Raw genomic sequence first — 23,748 nt, 5'->3', positions numbered from 1 at the left:
GGAAAAGAGTCCAACGCATAGAAATGTTTGGGAAAGGAAAACTCATTTAATTGGTGCTTCTTGAAGACACCCACATCAGGGGAGAGAGTGCAAACCCAGTGACATTTCAGCATTGCAGCCTTCCTGAAAGCTAGTTCTAGGTACAAAACTGTAGTATCTCAAAAGGACTGTCTCTGGTTGAAATTATCCTAAAATTTAGGTTTTTGTGAAAACAAGTTGTTACAAAACCTAAGACCAACAGAAATGTTTCCATGTTTTTTTTAATTCCACTACAAATTAGTTTTCAACAGACACCCACACACATACACAAATCTCCCTGTAATATTTTTTGCAAATCAAACATTACAGTGTTGTGATTGTGCATGAGAACCTGAAAGAGAAAACACTAATTGTATATTAAAAAGTGGAGCTACCTCATTCCTGTCAATCTTAGCAGTCTGTTTATATCAATTTATGCAATGTTTTAGCCGTGTTGGTCCCAGGATATTAGAGAGACCAGGTGCCATGCTGGCAGACCAGGTGCCAGTTCATGCCAAAAGCCCTTAGGCCTTATTGAACTCTGACAAAGGGATAGCTGGAGACCAGTCTGACACACTTTTGTGTTAGCATTGTTAAAAGAGATGTTAAGTTGATACGAATGTGTTTAGTATTTAGACTTGCTGAAATACTTGTAGGATACTGCAGTTATTGATCTAACTTATATTTGTAGCCTATAGTATGAAACCAAATGAGCCATTGTGAAACATCAAAGAACAATCTTTGTTGATTGGTTCCCGCTCCCTCCCCTCCCCCCCAATGAAGAGGAGACAAGTGCCACACTTGTTCCATCAGTTTGAACGCTGGGGGAAGGGAATAAAAATGCCTGACCAGAAGGAGCTGTATCACTATGCTGCTTGGAATTCAGAGAGGGCAGTATTTCTAAGCATAAGCAAGGGATCCCCAAGCCCTAAAGCGTATATAGAGCTTGCCCATTATAGCAGCAGCTACTACTACCTTTTGGAACCTAAGACTATATCTCATTTGTGTTTGTATGTTTACCTGCTTTAACTTTGTAAATAACTCTCTTACTACTTTTTCTTTCTTAATAAATCTGTGGTTAGTATTATAGGATCGTCTAGAAGTATTATTGGAGGTACAATTGACCTGGGTAAGTGACTGGTCCTTTGGGACTGAGAGCAACCTGAATATTGATGTGATTTTTGAGGTAAGGGACTATCCTTCACAAAGGCAAATTTGCCTGGCTAGCAAGATAGACCAGAGTACCCAACAGGATTGCCTCTGACTCCATGTTAAAGCTGTTACAGTGCTTGAGGAGTTCACACTTGTTGTTTGGCTGGTGAAATGCAAGTATAGAACTCACAACCAGTTGGAATTTGTGCCCTGCATCTTAGCACCCTGACCTGAAGTTGGCACTCAGTCGTGAGCCACTCCAGACAACTTTACACAAGGTAGGTGAGATAATGTCTTTTATTGGTAAGAGAGACAAGCTATCTTGTCTGTTGGTGAGAGAGACAAGCTTTCGAGCTTACACAGAGCTCTTCTTCTGGCCAGGTCAGGTCAGGACCTTGTGCAAGTTCAAAAGTTTGTCTGTCTCACCAACAGAAGCTGGTCCAATAGAAGATATTACTTCACCCACCTTGTCTCTCTTATATTGGTTCATGGTTTTTAAGGAAAAAGAAAAGGGCTGGAAACTTACATTTCCTAAGATGAAAGCAAAGATTCTCCTTTACATTTCCAGTTTCTTCAAATCAGGTTCAACTTCACCAGCTTTATGTAATTTGAAGGGCAGCTCTGCACTTACATTGCTTTATTGGGTCACCCTTGCAAAATATTACTAACCCACATGTCTTGGGTGAGTAACTTTGACAGATGAGCAGAATGTAATTAGATGTGAGTGTTTGTTATCCATAATCATCATCATGGTAAGGGTGGGTGAGTAGGTTTGGGCCTGGGCTACAAGATTTTTCAAGACAGTTTTCCAAGGCTGTATTAGGTAGCTGACAATTTGTCACAGGGTGACACAAGCCTTTAAGATAGAAGACTGGTCAATGGAGCCCCAGCTGGGCTATAAGAGAAGGAACCTGGGAGGGGAGTTGAGGGGAGCGAGTTAATCAGCAAAGGGGTGGAGACAGGAGAGAGAGGGCTCTCGCTGCTTGCTCCATGGCAATAGGGCAGTGGTTCTCAACCTATTTACCATTGTGGACTGCAACCAATATTACCAGTATGGCCCTAAGGATGTCACATGAGCCGCAGCTGCATGCTGATTGGGCCACAGGTTGAGAACCACTGGCATAGGGAGACAGTCCAGGAGGCCTGAGCAGCGGGAGCAGGAGCAAGCTTCCTCAAAGTGGCTGCCAGAGTAAAACCTGCTGGGGAAAAAGGATTCCCGGGGGGGAGAAAGCACTGGGTGGCAGTGCTCTGTTAACAGAGCATGAGACTCCTGCCACTGGCCCTGAGACAGGAGGAATTGAGAGAGGCAAAGGGGAAATAGCCCAACATGGGCTGAGGAAGTGTTTGTAGGGTTGTGTTTGTGGGTGAGCAATAAAGCTGCCTGCCAAAGAGTCTGAGTGTGGCAGTGGATTCTTTGTGGGCTGGGAGCAAACCAGCACTTTACACAGTTATTTAAGACATGGATGCTTGTTCTATCACCTCATGATAATTAGGAAGCTTAGTTCCATGTGGAAATGTGAAGATAGACTCCTCAAGCCCTACTTAAGGCATTGATATTTCATTACTAATGCCAGCCCAGCTTTACAATTTGTGGGATCCTGTGACACTGACGTTGAGGATTCACCCATGAGTTATTCCCGGATCTTGCTGTTGGAGAGGGTGGGGATCTGGGATTGTTTCCTCTCACTTTGATTCTGTAATTGGCAAAACAGGGAAGGCTAGCTTGTGGTCTGCGATGCTTGCGTGGTGTGTGAGGACCTCCCACAAAGTTGGGCCCTGTACAACCGTTACTTTGGCTTGGAGCTCACTTGGCTCAAGGCTTCAAAGCTATAATGTCACTGAGTTTGGTTCTTCCTTTCGTGCTGTGCGTGTGACACTAGGCCAGAAAAAGCAAGCAACTTTACAAGTGCATGGCCCAAATCTCACCTTTAGAGACATATTATAGGAGAATACAACTGTAGTGAGGGTCATTCCTTAAATACACTTGCATATCAAAGCTTTAGTCTATGTTGGTAGTTTTTTGATGTTTACCTATAACTTGTTAGAGGTTAGACAGGAAAACAGTTTATCTACATTGCTATCACTGTTCTATTGATTAAGAGTTCAAGAGGAACATATGGATATTTAGATGGAACTTGAATGTCACAATACTATTATTTTATTTCTCTTTGAAGTTTAAGTAGTAAATATCTGTGAATGGTTGTAAACAGCACATCAGCACAAGGTAATTGAACTAGTTACCAGTATGCACAGGACATAGGAAATGATACTTCAGAGCCAAAAGTAATCATCTATTAATTGTTCAAGGAGGTTCCTGTTGTCAAGAAGATATTGGTCAGCCTGCACGGATCTATAAAAGACTATAAGTGGACTGATCCTTTTTATCTCAAATCTGTCCAAGCTTGTCAGGGAAAGTTTGGATCGCAAGATTGGGATCACAGCACCAGCCTGGAATCACCCTGCTAATTCTCATGGGAGAATTTGAACAAACTCTGTGGATGGATTATTTAGTCTTCATTTCTCTGGATTGGATTTCTAATAAAGAAGCTCTGAACAAGGACTGATGACTACCAAGCTGTTTGGGTAATTTCAGAGACTTTGCAATTTAACAACTTTGTAACTCAGTTATCATCTATGCATTGAAAATAACCTAAGAGCTTTATTTTTGTTTGTGTATTTACTCTTTCCTTTTTTTTAAAAAAAAAAAATTAGTTTAGTTAATAAGAATTGGCTTTAAGCATGTATTTGGGTAAGATCTGAACTATTCATTGACCTGTTTGGATTGACCCGATCCTTTGGGTTTGGTAAAACTTTTTTACATATGATTTTCAGTAATCCCCATCATATTTGACTTGGCTGTCTAGGTGCTAGCCAAAGAGCTGATGGTTTTAAGGAAATTCTGTTTTGTCTTTTGAATGACCAGTGAAGTGATCAGAAGCTGTTTGTTGGTGGCTTGGTATATCTTATGGAAGAAAAACCACCAGTATTTAGTGCTTTGCCTACTCCATTCTTTGCAGTTTGCCCTGTTTAAGCAATCTCAGCATGGCTCCCCTGGAGGCCAATGTCACAGCATGACTTTTTATTGTGTGTGCACTTTCTTTGCACAGCAATGGTGATCCTGGGAGGCATGGAAGTTTTTTAGATTACAGGAATATAAAAGATATTGAAACAGAGTGCAAAAATAGAGCGTAAGCTTGCTGTTTGCCTGAATGGAGGTGGTGGGACTGTGCTTTCAAAAGCTGTTCTGCTCCATTATATTAGCCAGCCTCAAAATATACAGCAGAAGAAAGATAAAAATTATTTAGGACTAGAGGTGTGTGAATAGTTGACTTTTCAGTTCACGGGCAATTCTGAAAAAAAAAATTGGGTTTTTATTTGGACCATTTTTAAACATCTGATGGCTTTTTTTTAACTCAATTAAAGGAAAATTGAAATTGTTTAGGACCAAAAAATTCAAAATGTTTATTTTGTTGACATGAAATGTTTTGATTTTGGGAAATTCGGTTAAAGATTTTTTTTTTCAGCTGACACAATTCAGCAAAATGGACACGAATTCACAAAGAAATTCAGTCTCTCCGAATCTGCATATGTATATATGTATTGATTGGCTGGAAAGTTTCAGCTGAAAAATTTCACTCTACTCTTCTTAAGACAGTGCAAGGGGTTTTTAATTAGAGATGAAATAACAGGTTGTAATGAGAGAAAGTTAAGAATGGGGGTATGAGGGTGAGTGTAACCCATACAGGGCCTGAAGGTGTAAGTGTGGGCTTCAGAGGCCAGTTATAGTACCTGGCTGCACCTGGAAGGAGAGTCAGGCTTAAATGATCATGATGCTCAAGTAGGCAGGAGCAGACTGGTTAGTGTAAAGTCAGGAAGATGGAAGCAGAAAGGGGCTGCAGGGAGAGGGAGTCTGCAGTCACCCTCTAGGAACAGAGGGGGTGGAGGGGTTTAGGAGGAAACCTAGAGGGGAGAATAAGCCCTGGGATCCTAGCCCTGAAAGAAGAGTCGACCCAGAGAAGTTACAAGGAAGAAAGCGTGAGAGAGGCTGGGTAGAGGGGAGCTCAGGGAAACAGCAGCAAGAGGTGGGAGTGCACAGATCTTGGCGGCTGGTTACAGTGTAGTTGGAGGGCCTGGCTTCCCCAGACAGCCACTGGGAAAGTGGCACAGGGCCAGGAGATGTGGAACAGAAGACTGTCTGAGGCAACATCCAGACAGTCTGTCCGGTGGGACTTTGTTGCTCCCAAAAGGAGGGGGATATATAGTGACTTGGCCACAAAGAGGGAGTGCCCCACATCCCGGAGAGAGAGGGGCCATAGAATGAGCAACTTACAGAAGGTAGTGCCAGATGGGGCAAGAGCTACTTCCCAGACCCAGCCACAAGAGGCACACATGCAGTAAGTGGACTCCTTTACAGGGAGAATTTAAATTGAATGTTGGGATCTCACTTACTGATTAGTTAGGTAGTGGATTCATCTCCCTAAGCAAGTAGTAGAAATTCCGTCACTTGAGCCATTTAAAACTAGACTGGACAAAACACTAGAGTGTAGGAAACAATTTTGTACTGTGGGGAGATTATCTGGATCACCTACTTGTTTTTTTCCATTCTCTGGTTTCACAAAATGTACAGTCAGGCACAGTAGTAGTAGCCCATGGACTGACCTCGAGAGATAAATGTCTCCATTACATATTATACTTCAAAAAAGAGATGAATTGATTTTGAAGCTCTGGATGCTAAATCTGCCAGTAAATCTAATTTAAAAAATTTTGAAAGAAGAATGGTCAAGAAGGATTGTCTTATTAGAACCATTTTCAGAGAAGTCTAGAAAATGAAATCTATCTCTGCAAGAACTCAGGGCCTGACAAAGGAAAACCTACTTCCATAGTTCAGACTCCCAGCTTTGGCTTTCCCTTTCAGACTGTTGCAGTAGAAGTCAGGCTTTGTTTTTCTTTATATAATAATAGATGGAAGGTGGACCATTTTAAGGCAATTACAAGGATGACACTGAGCAAACAATGTCAAAACTTCCCTTTTTTTCATGGGGGCAACTTGTCAGGAATTGGCCTACTGCTCCATGACAGCCCACCACATTTAAAGAGCAATGTAGGCCTAATCCTGCTCCCATCAAAAATAATGGCAAAATTCACATGGAGCAAAATGGTGGAAGTCCTATAGGCTTCAGTAGGACCAGAATTCAGACCTTAGAGCCGGTCAGAAGTTAACTTGGACCATCATTGTCATAAAATGGTCTGTGAGTCTATTTCAGTTCACGGCCTGGACAAAGAATGAGGTCTTATCCCATTTCTGTTCTGCTGCCCTTTCTGTCCCCCCGTGGACCCAGTGTGAGGGGAAGATCAGGATCTCGTGTAAAATTAAATCTTTGGTCCTTAAACGAAGAGGCATTGACAGTTGGCACTGGCCATGTGAAGCACACTGTCCATCACTTCTCTTCTTTGGTTGGCACTTAGCATTCCACTTGCCAGGAAGGGCAGAGTGCTCTCCTAACAAATGATTATGCACAGTAGGTATGTGGCAAAGGATTGAGAATTGCATGTGCTTTAATTATGGGTGTTAATCCAAGCTGGGTGCATAGAAAGAGATCTGTGCTCAGGGTTATGGACTTGTGCCATCATTAATCCAGACCCAGGATGGATATACTTGAAAAATCGCACAATTGCTTGGGTGCCTCTGTAAAGAAACAATGGTGTCTGGCAGATCAGGATTGGTGTCTCCAAGGATTAGAACCTCTTTCTCTTCCTGCTGAATCAAAATGCAGTATTGGCCCTGCCATTGTGCTCTGTACCGCGGGAGATCCAAATACGGTTGCCCAGGCACTCAGTCTCTTTCTAGGCCAACAGAGGCTGGGATGTCAACTAGATAATTGCTCTTCAGCCCCCGAGGCTGGATTAGCCTTGCATTGCTTTTAAAACGATCCAGTTGAATAACTAGGATTGAAGGGCCTTGCTCTGAAGTGCTGGAGGGGAAAGGCTGGAGTACTAACGAACCTGACCAGTGACCACTGGGAACTGGATAGTACAACGGGTTAATGCGTAAACCCCTCCCTTCAGGAGACCTGTGAACAAGGAGCAAGTAGTGAGAAGGTATGCATCCATCTTGCACCATGAGAGAGAGAAATTAGTAATGGAACTTGATTCAAGGGGCTTCTGCCAATATAGCCCAGGATACAGCATTTCTAGTGGCAGACAGTGTGCCTAGAAAGGAGTCATGGCATTGCTTGCAACACCCACTCTACCAGAGCTGGAACCAGCTAGTACAGTACCAGGGGTAGTTACCATTGGCTGGGCACCTAGGGGATGCACTGAATCAATGCATCCTTCCCACACTTGCAGCCTCTGCTGAAAGATTCCTGTGGAGACCAAGTTGCAGAATTAGAGCTGACCTCCCTGGCAGTGGATTCCCCTAGAAGGCTAGTGGTGCAAACATCCTGGGACCAAATCACCTGTTCCTAACCCAAGGATACACAAAATGGAAGACCAGTGTTTGAAATTGAAAACACAACCCTAACAGAACCCTTTGCTAAACTACTATATATGGGTTTTGCTTTTAAGTTGCAGGGATCTCCAGGTGTTAAAATAGCCATTAGATGGAGCCTCTAATGTCCCATAAATCTAATAGAATTGTATTGATCATTTTAAGGAAAAAATACTATACCATTTTGGATTTTTAAGGTACTACTCCCTTTGCTTCCGGCAAGGATAAGGTCCATTTAGTCCACTTGAATTTTCTTCCAAGAGTTCATGGTCCCAGCAAGCTACCTACAAGACACTTCCTGCTTCAGCATAGCATTCTGGATCCACATAAGAGAGTGACACAGAAGTTGCACCAAATTAATACAATCACTAGTGATGGAACTTGGCTTCTGCTCCTTCTGTCCTCCTGACATATGAAGGGCAGGAAGAGGACAAATGCAGATTAACTTTATACTGATTGTTTAGATAAGTACTAATAGGCTCTTAAATCATGTACGAGCCAGTTTTACCATAAGTTTCATAGCACATTAGTAATTGCATTTATTTTCTAATTGCATCAATGCATCACTGACCATTTCTGGCTCCCTTTTTCACCAGCTCTGAGGTTTTGTTTTTGCTTAGCTTATGAGGGCTTGGATGGTCTTTCTAGGCAGTGGGCCCAGAATTTGTTTACTTTTATATAAGATTGGTTGCAGAATCTGTGAGGCTGTGCAGGGGTGGACACTTTATAAATGAATGGTCATTACCAGGGACAATGGGAATTTGTTGGGTATTTTAGTAAAATTCATGGAGATTTTGCACCAAAATCTATTGATGGTGTAAGCAGGATGTTGGCCTCTTATGGAAATTTAGAGCTGTTTGGTTGGGCCCTCTCCCAAGGAAAGGAGAAAGACCGAAGAGGAGTCAGGATCCAAGGGCTGACAGGTCCTCCATGTCAGTGGGATTGACAGGGAGTGCAGGCCATTGAGGGAGTCGAGAGCCCAGAGTCAATTGTCCAGCTGAGGATGCCAGGGCAGAGTAAGGCAAAGAGGGTGTGTGTGTCGGGGGACCAGAGCTGCAGAGCTAGGGAGAGTGCAGCAGTCCATGCAGCAGCCCAGAGCTAGAGGAGCAGCTGGAGCGATGATCGTTGGATGAGCCTCCTGCTCTTGCAGTGGGGTTGTGTGCACTGGTGTAGGGAGAGAAAGAGATTCCCAACGTCTGTCGAGAGGGCATCAAATGCCAGAGCCAGAGGGGGACATGGCCTGACAGGTACCACACACACAGTGTCATAGCAGCACATCCAGGTCCAGAAGACAACACCAGGCTGCAAACTTGTTGTAACTGTAAAACTTATTGCACTTTAGAGACTGCTGTATTGACCCTAACCCCAGCCATTTCCTCACGGTGCTTATGCTGTGAAGTTGTCTTTAATGGCCAAAGAAATGTTTCTTGGTGTAACTAAATTGCAGTGATTACAGGTTACCATGGTAACAAGCGAGTTAGGCATTTCCTGGAGGAGGGTCACCAGACTCCCTGCCCAGAACTGCCTATAGAGAGACTGAGGAAAACACCCAGGAACCCCAGGGCTCAGTCCTCCCTGTGTGACGCAAGTCCTATTCACTCAGGGCTGGGAGTGAAAGTCAAGGTGGGCAGGTATCAGTGAGAAGTGAATTGCGGTGGGGACTCAGATCCTTTCATCACACTGTTCAGCCAGGATACTGTGTAAATAGAGAAATTCCTCTATTCATGTGGGACAAATCCCCCGCTTACAAGAGAGGGGAAAGGATTGCTGAAATCACAGGTGGTGCTAGCCCTAAGCAGGAATATTTCTCCCCCCTTCCCCTCCACACACACACACACACACACACACACACACACACACACACACACACACACACACACACACACACACACACACACACACACACACACACACACACAAAAAACACAAGTGAATGGGGAACTTCCTTGAGCTGCTCAGGGCACTAAGCAATTGCTTAGTCTGCTTATGCCTATCCATGGCTCTGGTTGAAATTCTGCAGATTTTTGGCTGTGGTTTTTATTTTTCTCTCTGTTCTACTTGTCATTCTCCTTTCTCCCCCATGTTAATGTCAAATACAAGAAGGGTCATTTAACGTTTATTTTACTAAACTGGATAGGAAACAGAAGCTGGATACATCACTAGGGTGAATGGCAAAAATCTGTGTAGTCCCCCCTCTCCATCCTCCTTAAGACGAAGGAGCTTTGCAGAACATTAAGGACAAAATTGTGGCTAGCCCAAAGAGTGGGGAGGATGCAAGAGTCTTTCCCACACACTATCCACTTGCGTTCACATGCAGATGCCAGAATCAACACCAGCCCTTGCTCTGATGGTGGTGCTAGAAACCCCACAAGGGACAGGGCAGAAATAAGACCACGGTTCCGCTCTTTTCCATGCTACCAACAGGCCTGAGTCTAGGAAGGCATAAATATTTCTCTGTTAAAGGGAAAGGCAGGGGCTGCTGCTGCATGCATTCCCACAGAGCTCCCAGAGGCAACGTGTCCGTTTCAAGCACAATGGCTCTAGGCAGTGCCAGTGGGGCAAAACATTTCTGCATCCTTCCTACCATGTGCTGAGGTTTAAGAGCCGTGCATCATGCTTTGAAGATGAGCCATAGTCAAACAATCTGACCCGAATGCCCTTAAACTTTAGTATCCTTTCTATCCAGCTCTGCATTTGAACAACTTGAACCATCTGTCTTCATAAATGCATTTGCAAGACACATTTGGAAGCAAGGTAAGGAAAGAAACATCTGAAATATTTAAGAATATTTTCACAAATAATGCCGTGTTACCGTGTGCACCAGACTGAAAACATTGTGGTAGCCCCAGCTAAAAATTCAGGGCCAGATTATCAAAAAGTTTAGGTGCACAATTGCACAGGCAAAATATGTGGACAGTTGTGTGCTGAATTTATGCATAAAGCTTTTGCAGTTGCACATGTACATTTGATAACTTTGTGTGCAAATGCATCAAATTAGCTAATTTTGCATAACTACCACAATTTGCTTATGCAAATTAGGTATCCAATTATGCATACATTTTGCACCTGGCAGTGCCAAAACTGTCTTGTTACACTATGTAACAAACTTCTAAATTTGCTTTGTAAAATTAAATATAGTTTATTATTTATAAATGAATAGATCCAGGTGTTTCTGATTAGGTCAAACTGAATTGAAAGGATAAGTAATTAAATGGAATGAATAACTACTAGACTGATAAATAGGCAAAGTCCATATTTCTGTTTCTGTATACATTGTTTTCTGTTGGTTGCATAATGCAGCCTGAACCAGCAATGCTCTAGTTAACCTAGGAAAGTACTTTTCTCACCAAAAACATTAATAACTTTTAACTTTATTGTGTTACTAGTTTTTGGGCAGAACTCCCCAACATAAGGTTTTATTTAAAAATCGATGACTTGTGATACCCCTTTGTATTTTTTAATTAAAGTGTAAAATTCTGTAGAATACAGTAAAATGTGCAGAAAAAAACTAAATCAGCAGACAGTGTGCCCACAAGCACCTATTGTATTTCTTCTGGTTCTCTTCTTGTTCTCTCAGTAGGAAATGCTGCCTGCAAGGCTGGAATTATGAGCCAGAAAACTGTAGTTTTATTTCATCTGTGTAGCCTGAGCTGCTCTAAATCCAATGGAACAAACCCATAAAATACAATCAATTCAAAATCTGTAGCAAGTATTTATCTGATTCTCACCTGCCCTCTAGTGATTGGAGGCCTCCAACAAGTCCTCATGCTGTAATAAAATCAGGCTGGCTTGGGAAATGTAACCACTTCATTGCTCAAAGGGTCCTCAGTTGAAGTAAGGAATTAATTATCTCTTTCATACCTGCATATATTTTTCCAGGATAATTAAAGGTAAAAATTATCATATCAAGGGAGAGCTGTATCGTGTAGACCATTTGCAATTTGCCATTTGTTTCAATTAGACATTTTAAATGGGTGCCGTTGGACACAACCTCTTTGATATAGTTTGTAATTAGTGCCCTTCTGTAGCATGCAGGTAGGTTACATTTAATCAAATGTCCCAGATTAATGGACAATTAGTAATGAGCTCTACATTCCCATCAAAGTTGGCTAGCCAAGAGACACATTTATTTAAGGACAATATTTTTTACTATCAAAATTTCAATGATAAAAGAGTCCACTGTGCCAGATATTATAAAAAATATCAAAGGACATGCCTATACATTCCTCACACATTCAAAACTCCTCCAGTCTTAGAAATTAACATTTCAAAGCATTATGGGATCCATTCAAATTCTGTTCCTGATCATATGTCATTTGTTGCAGAACTCATTATTTCAACCATCAAAAAAATCCAGTTTACATTATGACAGAGTAAAGAAAAATGTTTCTAAATCACCTTGCTATTTTTATTGCTAGAGGCTCTTGTTTGTATGCTGACATTCAATTTCTGATGGGGTTTTTTTTTTTTCGTTTGTGATAGTGGGTGGCATGTAACCAGCTACTTGTCTGACACTGTACAAGAACTAGGAGTTGTAATCTTGTATCTCCTCCTGTAGTGCTGAAATCTCACTGATGTTTTACATCACAACAGCTTACAAACTTTGGAATTATTCTTGCTAACGGCTGATAATATTCAAGGTGCAGTTTTGCCTTTTTAAGACCGCATTTGGTTGTTAAGAACAATGTTAATATTATTTGTTACGTTTTTGGTAATGCTAAATAAACTGAAGGAATGCGCTGGTCACTGAGTACTGGGCTGAAGGTGCACAGTCCCCTTTCCCTGCTTCATTTCTCAGGGAGTGGGTACCAGTTATCCCAAGTCTGAAATGCTTAAGAATAAACAGGGAAATCTCCAGCTAGAGTAGAAGTTATTTTACCTCTGTATTGGCACTGTTGCGACCACTGCTGGACTACTGTGTCCAGCTCTTGGTGCTCACAATTCAAGAAGGATGTTGATAAAGTGGAGAGGATTCGGAGAACAGCCATGAGATTAAAGGATTAGAAAATATGTCTTAAGCAGCTCAATCTACTTATTTTAACAAAGAGAAGGTTAAGGGGTGACTTAATTACAGTCTATAAGTACCTACACGGGGAACAAATATTTGATAATGGTCTCTTCAAGCTAGCAGAGAAAGGTATAACCCAATCCAATAGCTGGAAATTGAAGCTAAACAAATTCAGACTGGAAATAAGGTGTACAATTTTCCTGGTGAGAGTAATTAACCATTGGAGCAATTTACCATAGGTCATGGTGGATTCTCTATCACTGGCAATTTTAAAATCAAGATTGGATGTTTTTTAAAAAGCTGTGCTGTAGGAATTATTTTGGGGAAGTTTTATGGCCTGTGTTTATCCAGGAAGGGTAGATGATCACAGTAGTCCCTTTGAACATTAGAATCTACAGACCTATGAAAATAAAGAAATACAAGGTAAATTAAAATAAATCTACATTTGTTACTTTATAAAAATGTGTATTAATAACACATGGCTCCCATCTATTGCAACCATTTTTCTCTATAAGAATGGCCTTAGGGGGTCAGACCAATGGTCCATCTAGCCCAGTATCCTGTCTTCCGACAGTGACCAATGCCAGGTGCTTCAGAATGAATGAATAGAAAAGGTAATCTATCTGGTGACATTTTCTTGTTGAATTATCCAAATATAGCAACCACGTGTAACTTTACACACTGTGATTTCACCATTCCTTGCCAGAGCTCATCTTTGAGCCACAAGCAGAGGCAACACAGATAATCCCAAGTAAACACAGTATTCCTGTTTGAATGAAAGTAAACCTTGTGAATTTTTTTCTTAATGTGTCGATTCAAACTCAGAAAGATGCTGGGTTTTGTACATATTTATTGAAAAGGACATAAAGCGTTACAGGTTGTTTTTTTCTTCAGGACAAATGAAGCAATCTCTTACACCACACAATCATACATGACAGCTGTCAAAAGTATATAGTGTTTGCCCTTTATATTAGTAAAGCAGATAGATTACAACTTGCCTACATAATCATTGTGTTTAACAGGTCCCAACCTCAGCTGGTTACACTGCAGACAACAATACACTATTTAGAATAGCATCATCAGGACACACAAAGGTCTCAGAAAGAACAAAGCATGCAACAGCTCTTCCATATGTAGAATGAGAGTGGATTAGGGAGCCCACTGTGGCTATTATGTTCAAACAGGCTGAGTTTGCACTGAAGAATGCCAAGCTACATTTTAAGAACACAGTGACATGAATGATTTCTACAACCACTCAGAGCTTTCACCTGGCAGTGGGAAAATGGGGTTTGAGAATCCAACTCTTCCTCCTGTTAAGTACAATGATAGAAACTCTCACTCATCTGGAACTTAGTGGACAGCTACTCAAAAAGCATTCCTTCGTGTGGACTGTTCACACAAACCTGGATATGAACAGCAAAACCAGCCTCTGCAGTTGGCTTAGAGGTGAAAGTGGCCCAGACATATTTGCTGGATACAGATCCTACTTTTGTGTCTTAGCTGGATTTATAAAAGTAGCTTTCTGTTTTCAAGCTTCTCTGGGATAGCTGACATTAACGAGATGGGGGCAGGAGGATGGTGAGTTTGTGAAGCCACTCATTGGTCAGTCAAGACAGAGCTGCTCCTTGCCACTCACTTTTCTCCATCAAGTTCCAGTATGTCCATCTAAACACATTTTGTACAGTTTAGAAGCCATTCTGGTGTTTGATCCTTTTGCATACAGGTTATATATCCCCAGTGGGTCATCAGGTGGGCATTCAATATATGCTGGAAAGAAAGGTACTGATACCAAAGGAGGACAACATCAGGTAATATCAGTGTGAGCCTAATTTTAACATAGATTAAGACAAAGAGGGATGAAAAACTGTGTGGGCTGAGATGCAGCCTGGGATGTAACTCGGGAACTCATCCTCATTCTCCATTTTTGTATTTTCCCTCCTTTCCACTGTGTGTTCCCCTTCTGCTCTCCCCACACTTATGATTATAAAATGGCGGCATAAAGCCCAGGAGACTTATTTTACCCCACTTTTGTTTAGGATGCTGGGTAAGGAGGTCTGATCTAGGACCATAGTGAAACCAGTGTGACCGTGTTAAGGCAGGTGGCAATATTTCTGGCTTTAACTCTTCCATATGACCGTGCTTTGTCTCCGTTGCAATCTGTGACTCCTCATTCCTCTAAAGGAGATTCCTTTCCTGATAGTTAGTCTATTGCTGTTCACACCATTGCTGTAGGATATGCCACCTTCCTGGAGTGTGAAAGGCTGTTCCCCAGGTGCTTATTTCAATTCTTTAGGTCCTAGATATCAGATCTAACTATATCCCTTTGCTTCACAGCATGTAAGGTAACAAAACCAGGGGGAAATTCCATATGTTGTTGTTTTTTGTTTTATGAAGATGGTAAGAGACAGCACCTCTCCAAAGCACAAATAAAACCATAATGCTTTGATAAAAACAAAATAGTGCAGACAAGCTGTGCAGTTAGCAGCCGCTCCTCTCCTACAGAACCAGAAAATAGTCGACTAAAAATCAATCTCAAACAATATGTCAACACACCTCAGTATACCTGCCTCACCACAGCTTCCTCCCCAGAAGCCTGGGAAATGGATGGGTTTTGCAGCACACTCTGAAGGCCAACCGTTTTGGACCGTTTTGGACCGGGGAGGGAAGAGAGTGAAAGCCAAAGCTCAGGGTCCTTCACTGAGAACATCCTCCTAACAGCACTCTTTTAAGTCTAGAGAAATCTAGATTGAACACCTCTGCTGATCAGAACTGTGGCACAAGCAGTGATTAAAGCAAATCAGGAGAATGAGCTCACCAATTTTGTTTGTAATTTTGATGGTGATGTTGTATTAACTTGTGGTGAGAGAGGCACCATGTGGAAGAGAATGGGGACCAAAGAAAAACTGGGCCTGGAAAGTATTCCTGCCCTAAGCAGGCACCTAGCCAGCCCCACAAAATGTGTGTATTAGTAAAGTGTGGAGATGAGGGCTGCAATAGCAGATCCATCTCAACAATTTCTCCAGTGTCTGAAAGTCCCATAGCGTGCATTAAAACATTTATATGTGGAAAGAAATATAGGATCCACTTTGGTTAGTTATTCACTCACATGCTTTTTGGAAGTTCACAGGCTTCAGCTCATGAGCCTGTGAAAGTTCTCTCCTTTCCTAAATGAGCCTTGCCTTGATGCTGTCTGGTACCATCTCTGGTGTTTGAATGTCTTGCAGACAAAGGTAAATGTATTTCTTAATGTACACCCTTAACAACCCATTTCGGTTTTTTTAATGCACATTAGACAGTAATGTGGTACTATTTTAGCATTTTGGTAGAAGGAAGATAGAGATGCTATTTGTTGCTTAGAAACAATTCTATGTAATACAAAATGAACCCATAAACTTTTAAACCTTCTTACAATACATCTAATGTGTGTTTACGGGTTGGGTTAGCTGCTAACAAGGACAGACCATCAGAAACATGCTGGCAGCCAGTGCAGTGCACATGGATTACTCACTTCTGGGTGAATTTCAAGATGCTGGGTACAGTCTACAAATCCATGTTGAGCTAGTCCCACTATGTGCCACTCCTTCTATACCCTGCTCTGTCAGCTGTATGCAAAAGGCTCTGTTTTTCTAGGGTGAAGCTTGGAGGTGTCAAACAGAGCATTGTCACAGGCAGATTCTTGCCTTTGGAATTTGCTCCAGAAACATACCTGAACACAAACTTGGCTACCTTTTTATAGAGCCCTTTTTGTCTAGTCTTTCCATTAAATGCACTTGCGGTGCTCCCTGGCTTTCACCCTCCCATTGGGTTTTCTCCACCTCAGGATCTATTGGACCTGGGACTGGTTGTCACCATGTATATCCGTACGATACCTATTTTGAGGGAAATGCTTATTTTAAACTTGAGCTAACCTCTGTAAATTGCACAAACATACTATGCTGATACATGCCTTAGAAAAGTGGATAATAATCATAAGCAATTTAGATGATGCACCATTTGACAGAAACTGACATGGGGTCCACAAATGGGCCTTGTAATCTGGGTGGACCTGAACTCCAAAATGTGTGGATGCAACCATTTTGACACAGCTTTTGATATTACCTTTGCTGCCTAAGTGTTTGAATGTGCCAAAATTCCCCTGTAGGCTCGCAAACTGATCTGTGCAAAGAAATATAGCTATTGGGTGTCTAGTCCCCAATCTGTGCAGCAAAATACAATTGACTGATTCACACTTAGTCGTGCACTGTTATGCAACAGAAAACAAGCACAATTTTAAGCATGCAGATTTGTAGGCCATTTCTGAAAATCGCAATATTTATAATAAAATAGTTAAGTGTATGTTCTTACTGGCCTGTTTCAACAGAGCAAATGGCTGTTGTTTCATATGTAAAGACTTTTTAGCTTTGAATTGAGTTAAGTCAAGAGGAAATGCCTGCTATTTCTATAGCATCACCCTATACAAAATGAGGACAATGTTAATGAGTAAAAACTGCACAGAATTAACTTAAACTTACATGACTGTCATTTTTGTTGTTGAATTTGCTTGTTTTTGAGACAGAGCAGAATACACTTCAGTTGCTCAAGTGAGCTGTTTCTCTCCTTTCAAATACAAACCCCATCGGTTTGTTTCCCTTGCACTGCTGCCAAGTTCTCAGACATCTACATTTTCTTGAAATGACCAAATACCATTGTCACATAACTTGCACCGTAGGCTTCTGCGTCCTACGTAACAAGTCCAGAACGAAGGGGCTCGCCATCTCTGCTGATTTGACCTCCTGCTGTATTTTAGTTAAAAGAGAACCTGCCTTGCAGAGTTAACTTATCAGTGATGTCCATGGGAATGTCTGCCTGGGTGGAGCAGGTAGTGAGTCGCGAGGTCTTGCGAGACACGTTGCTGGACCTTTTCTTGTGATGGTAAAAATAGTTACTAACATGGAATCGGAATTTGTCATGGAGGGAGGCATAGATGAACGGGTTATAACAGGCAGAGCTCATGGCGATCAAGTGACATGACACCTGAATGACATTCACGTACCTCTTGTCCAAGATGGTGAACTCCTCGTCTACATCTCTGATGAGGTTCACCACCTGCAGAGGTAGCCAGCAGACAGCAAAGCATATGACTGAAATAATGAGAACCCGGAAGGTCTTTTGCTTTTTGTTGGTCCATTTCTCTTGATTGTGGTAGGCAGCCCCTGGGACATTCCTCTTCCTGAGGTGATAAGAAATGGCACAGTAGGAGATAGACACTGCAGAAAGTGGGAGCATGTAGGACAAAAGGAGCATTGAGCAAGAGTACAGCAGCCTCTCTTTCTGTTGGTGCTTCCAGAATTCTTCACAGATGAACATGTCATGGCCAATCTTGTTGAGATCTAGATAATGGGTGTGCATGGATGTAGGCACAGAAACCACAATGGAGAGTACCCAAATGAAGGCTACTATGTAGACACAGGACTTGCGGCTTAGCCTTCTGCGAATGGGGTAAGCAACAACAATATATCGGTCCACTGCAATAGCTGTGAGGGACAGCACAGACACAAATACAGTGGCTGTCTGCATCAGGGTGACAAAGTAACACATGAACATCCCAAAGAGCCAGCCACGGATCTCAAAGGCGTAGGATGCAGTCAGTGGGACACAGAAAATGCACATGATCAAGTCAGCTGCAGCCAGGTTTCCAATAAGGAAATTAGTGGTGCTGTGCAGTTTTTTGGTGACAACAATAAGGAGAATGAGGAGCAAGTTGCCTGTGCAAGCCACGGCCACCAGAGTAGCATAGAGGGGAATGAAGAGGGGCTTGAGATCAAAGAGGAGGTCAAGGCCTGTGAACACAGGGGCTGAACTGTTCTTCAAAGAGTTGTTTGGGAGCTGGCCATGTGCCATGATGGGCTTCACGTCCGATGACTGTTACTTATCCTTGCCTTAAACAAATTCAAATATGGAAAGCTTGTTAGAACTAAAGAAAAACGGTGCTTTTGTGTGTTTGTTTTTCAGTTTCTGCCACAGATAGTTCCCTGACATCCAGGCTCACAGGCTCAGCTATAGCCCAACAGCCTACAGACTGGCCCAGATAGGGGTGGTCCAAAGGAGGCTTACCTTTGTGTTTCCCTGATTCTGGACTAGCTGTATGCCAGGAAGATCTCCTGGAATGTTAGAATAGTCCAAAGGCTGCTCTGAATTACACTGGCTGTCAACGGCCCTAAGGGGCTGTTATGACACCAAGGATTCACCAAAATGCAGGGAAACCCCAGCCACGCACCTTTTTCTCTGGCCTCAGGGGACAGGGTGGCATGGGAGCCACACAGGAGGATTCTCCCACACTGGGATGATCCTTCCATTGCTGGCTAGAGCCTCTTTAGGGTTCCTGTGTGCTGGTGGTGCAGTGCAAAGCAGCTGGAGCCTAGAAACAGAGTCAGGTTCCAAGTGTGTATCTTACCTGTTCCTGTCCACTCAATCCCAGCTAGGGCATATACCTAAGAGGCTCTTTCCACCTATGGAAGTGAGCCAGTCTGAGCTGCTGGTCATAAGATTTTCATCTCTTGGAGTACTTGGGGTTTCCATTTGATTTGTATATCCACCCTACTTATTATTGTTTGCTGCATTGTCATAGCGGCTGGAGGAACAAACACATAACAAAAAGGATGGGCCCTGTCCCAAAGAGCTTACAATTCAAGAACCTGACTCTCATGCTATCTTATATGGCCCTCATACCAACAGTAGTAGGTCAGTCTCTCCCTCTCTCTCATGTGTTTATCCTCACAACACCCTTGTGAGGTAGGGAAGTGCTATTATTATCTCCATTGCACGGTTGAGGAATTGAAGCACAAAGAGGCTAATTGACCTGCCTGAGGTCACGATGGAAGTCTGGCAAAGCAGAGAACTGAACCAGGTCTACCAAGTCCTTGGCTAGCATTCTAAGCACAGGACCATCCTTCCTCTCGAGAGCTTTGGCAGTGAAAAGGACCCTTAAATTAGCTGTGCCACTGCCACAGTGGAGAAAATGAAAATCAGGCCCTAAGTATTTCAAATATTAACTACACATGGTCTGCCAAGGAGCAGCCCTTGGCAATGTAACTGAGACAAAGAACGTGCCACTCTCACAGCCCACTAGAGGGTGAGAAAGAGCAGTCCAAAATATTCCTCCTATCTTGCTCTTCTCTCTAACCCACTGGTTCCCAACCCATGGGCCGAAAGTGGCCTGCTGCTCCCCTCCTGCTGGCTACAGAAGGGAGCCACTGCCTAAGGACCCTGGCGGAGCGCGTTGCCACGGGGCTACAAGACCAGTACAAGCTCCTTGCTGCAGCCAACGGGACGGGAGATCAGCGCTCCCCTCCCCCTGACTGTAGCAGGGAGCATGGCAAAGTGTTCCGCCTGGGTCCATAGATGCTGGGGTCCCTGCTGGAGCTAGAGGGAGGGGAGATCAGCATTCCCCTCCCCCAGTTCCAGCAGAGAGAAAAGCGCTCTACCTGGGTCCTGGAGTCCCTGCTGAGGGTGGGAACACTTATCTCCCATCCCCCTGGCTGCAGAAGGGAGCTTCTGCCTAGGGACCCAGGTTGAGCGAATGGAGCTACAGGATGCATGAGGTTTCCCTGCTGCAGCCAGGAGGATGGGAGATCAGCAAGGAGGGAGGCAGCCTCATCGCTGAACTCCTTCCATCTGGCTGCAGTGGGGGTGGGGGGTTTGCTGGCAGAGACTGGCAGCCCTTCAGGTTTGTAAAAATGATATCTGTGGCCCTTGAGCCAAAAAGGTAGGGAACCACTGCTCTAGCCTATGTTTTCCATATGGCGAGGCACTGTACTATAAACTGTGACACTGGCTGGCTTTAAAGATGGTATCTGTCATTTTAAACATTGTTCAAGGGGGAAAGACACAAAGATTGACTTTGGAAAGGACAAAGAACTTGAAACATAGCTATAAAATTGTCAAACAGTTAAATATGACAGTTCATCTCGTGCCAAATCTCTGAACACAATCCAGTTTGTCCCTACTGTTTCACTCTGAGCAGCTCATTATACTTTTGTCACTTAGTCTATCAGCTGTTCAGAGAGTCTGACCTCTAGAGTTGTGTTTTATTATCTCCTCTCCCAAGTCTACTCCCCTATATTCAGCCTTACCTCTCTAATCCAGTCTGTCTCCCTCAGTCCTGTCTCTTCATATCAGCTACCTCTCTGAAATTACTTAAATGACCTACCACCATTTCAAACCCAACATGGTGGAAAACAGAGCGTCTCATCTTGCCTCCAAATTCCATTTCATTGTCTTCTTCATCTGGCAGGCATGTAAGCTTGTCATTAACTTCTCTCTTCTTCTCAATCCATAGCCAGGTTTTCACTAAATACTGCTGCTTCTTCCTTGACAATGTCTCTAAAATGTGTCCTTTCCTCTCCACTTCACCCACTAAAACCCTTGTCTAAACCTTGGCAATTTTACCCTTTCACTGCAGCAACCTCCTCCTTTCTGGCCTCTTTGCTTCTCATCTCTCCCCATCCCCAGTCCATCCAAATTGTTTCTGTTAACATCATTTTCCTCTCTCACCACATAGACCGTAGAGCCTGATTCTCCCAATCTACACCAGTGCAAAGTGGATGTGAAACGTTACCATTTTGAGTTGGGGACATTTTGCATTCAATGTGCACTCATATGAACTCTTTTACAAGGTGCAGGGCAATGAAGAATCAGGCTCCATGTCACTTCCCTCTTTGAATCTCTACATTGGCTTCCCCTTGTCTTCCTTGTGAAGTTCAAATTTTTCATCCTTCCTCTCCAGGCTTTGAACAGCTCTGTCCCTGCCTCCCATGGACAAGTTATACCATATTAATTAAGTACCCTTTTATTTTACAGTTTACATATACTTTTTGTTTTGATGATAAATAACTATTTTCTCTTTAAAGAAATCCTCTTAAGAGATGGGAATAATACTGGCCCTTTTGTAAAGTCTGAGGAGTTAATCAGGAGTAATTCCATTGAAGGTAATGGAAGTGCATCAATGTTTAAACTGGTGTGAAATCAGAATAAAATCTTGAGGCTTTTAGCTATGCGAATGAGAATTAATATGGAACTGTGGGGACATTCTACACCAAGACTTATATACACAGCTTGCTGTGCACTGAGATGAAAATATGCTCTCTTCCTCCAATGAAAATACAGTAAATATTGTTGTGGAATGATTGGGGGAGGTGCAGAAGCAAGTATTAGTCACTTTCAGCACTGTCCTTCCAATGTTCAAAAACACTTTATCTAGTAATATCCCTAAATCAATGCTAGTCTAGGAGATGGAAGCTCCAATGTCACACTCTTAAGAGCTTTTTTCATCATCACAGGAGCACTGGTATCAACTCAGCACCGGCTCAGAAAATGATCTTTGATCAGTTCATTACTTACCCCCTTCCTCCTTTATTTTTCTTTCACTTACTGACATTTCGAACATATCAAACTAAAACTGGAAATTCCATTGGGCTTTTGGCATTGTCCATGATGACCTGTGTAAACACAAATCAAAGTTTAAAGATAGCTCAGGATTACAAACCATTTTGATTTGAATGTAACTAATATGATCTTTAATTCACAGAGAGTTTTCTTCACCAAAAAGATCCCTTTTGATTGCAGTTAGTGGTATGGTTATTTTAGTACCTATTTTGTACTGATGCTCTAAGTCTATAAAATAAAATCAGCAGAAGTGGAGGTATGGGTGTTCCTTCCACTTACATCTCAATCTTTCATGCATTTCTCATTTTATTATATGTTGCCATAGATATCTCATTTAGTCATGTACATCTCACACAGAGAATAAGCTTGTGCTTCTGTATACAATAGCTTATACAATCACGAACACCCTTATGGAAAAGTCTCATACAATGTAATTGGGATAAAACCATAAAGTTCTGTAGAAATGTGATAGGATCAATCAAAAATTACTCCAAAAAGCAAACAGAGAAATATATCCGTTCAATGAGTTTATTTTTAACCACCCTATAGAATTCGATAGCAGGGATATAATTCTCTATTCAAGTCCACAAATGCTCCAAAAAAACTATAAAATTATTAAATTAAATAGGACTTTTCCATAAGAACATATCTTCCCTGTACATATCATTACACCAATCATTACCCTTGATAGAGTCTCTTCACTACAGGTTCTTCTCATGGACTATTGGTTCTCCAGTGCTTTCATCCCTCATGATTCGTACTGCAATCCAGCCTTTTAGCAAGTGTTTCAATAATGGGATGCTCTCACCTTTGACAGGTATGATGCCTTTCGTCCTTTCGAAGTTATGTGGATTTGGCACCTTTGGGAGATCAATTGTACAAAGCTTCAAGAACAGGATACTGAAGAAATTGTGAAAGTGAAACCTGTGTAGAAAAAGATGTGTAAGCAGCTCTCTCTCTTCATGGCCTATATCTCACGAAATAAAACAGGCACTCAGCTAGGGCAAGAAGACAACCCATGCTTCAATTTCTGCAGGATCTCTCCACTCCATAAATAAATGATTTAGTACATTTGTGGAAATAAGTTATACCAATATAGCTGCCTAAATTCTGATGCCCAGGTGCCTACCTCATGCCTAAGCCCCAGTGGGATCCTCAAACTAGGTGGTCCCCCACCCATCTCTCCTGAAGGGCTTGGTCTGGTAGATATGTTCACAGCATGCCTACCAGATTAGTCCTCACACAGAACACAGATGGAGGAGAAGATGGTGCTGCCCCCCTAATAATCTTTAGTCCATTGGTAAGAACACCCACAAAATGCCTAGGAGGGTTGTTTGCAATGATGGGAGGAGGGAAGGAAAATAATGAAGTCACTGATTCAGAGGACCTGGATCACTTGATAAACTGGGTGCAAGCAAACAATGTGCGTTTTAGTATGGCAAAATGTAAATCTATACCTTTAGGAACAAAGAATGTAGACCATACTTGCAGGGTAGGGGATTCAATCCTGGGAAGCATTGACTCTGAAAAAGATTTGTGGGTCCTGGTGGATAATCAGCTGAACATGAGCTCCCAATTACCACTGTAGCCAAAAGAGCAAATGCATGCCTAGGATGCATAAACAGGGGAATCTCAAGGAGGAGTAAGAGGTTATTTT

General features: G+C 42.5%; 1 protein-coding gene and 1 long non-coding RNA gene across 2 annotated transcripts in view; one reads left to right on the top strand and one right to left on the bottom strand.

The window, feature by feature from the left end:
• Nucleotides 1-23,263, top strand: part of LOC137159691 (uncharacterized) — a 35,840-nt gene extending 12,577 nt beyond the window's left edge. The window contains exon 3 of the long non-coding RNA XR_010921694.1: nucleotides 22,909-23,263. This is a non-coding gene — a long non-coding RNA (uncharacterized lncRNA). The remainder of the gene's footprint in view (nucleotides 1-22,908) is intronic.
• Nucleotides 17,451-22,121, bottom strand: LOC137159690 (prolactin-releasing peptide receptor-like). Its single transcript, XM_067558157.1, has 2 exons — nucleotides 22,047-22,121; nucleotides 17,451-18,586 (listed from the first exon to the last, which is right to left on the bottom strand). The coding sequence occupies exon 2, from the start codon at nucleotides 18,546-18,548 to the stop codon at nucleotides 17,451-17,453; it is 1,098 nt and encodes a 365-aa protein (XP_067414258.1). The 5' UTR covers nucleotides 18,549-18,586; nucleotides 22,047-22,121.
• Nucleotides 23,264-23,748: the final 485 nt, after the last annotated feature.

This window comes from Emydura macquarii, unplaced genomic scaffold (assembly GCF_026122565.2).
Source record: "Emydura macquarii macquarii isolate MOO-44397 ecotype Brisbane River unplaced genomic scaffold, CSIRO-AGI_Emac_v2 contig_1876, whole genome shotgun sequence".
NCBI classification, from domain to species: domain Eukaryota; kingdom Metazoa; phylum Chordata; order Testudines; family Chelidae; genus Emydura; species Emydura macquarii.
Note: the sequence above shows the minus strand (reverse complement) of the source record. Positions and strands in the feature narration are given on the sequence as shown.

What these genes read in the sequence shown, in the direction of transcription:
- LOC137159690 (XM_067558157.1), bottom strand. Translation starts at nt 18,548, where the DNA reads ATGGCACATGGCCAGCTCCCAAACAACTCTTTGAAGAACAGTTCAGCC.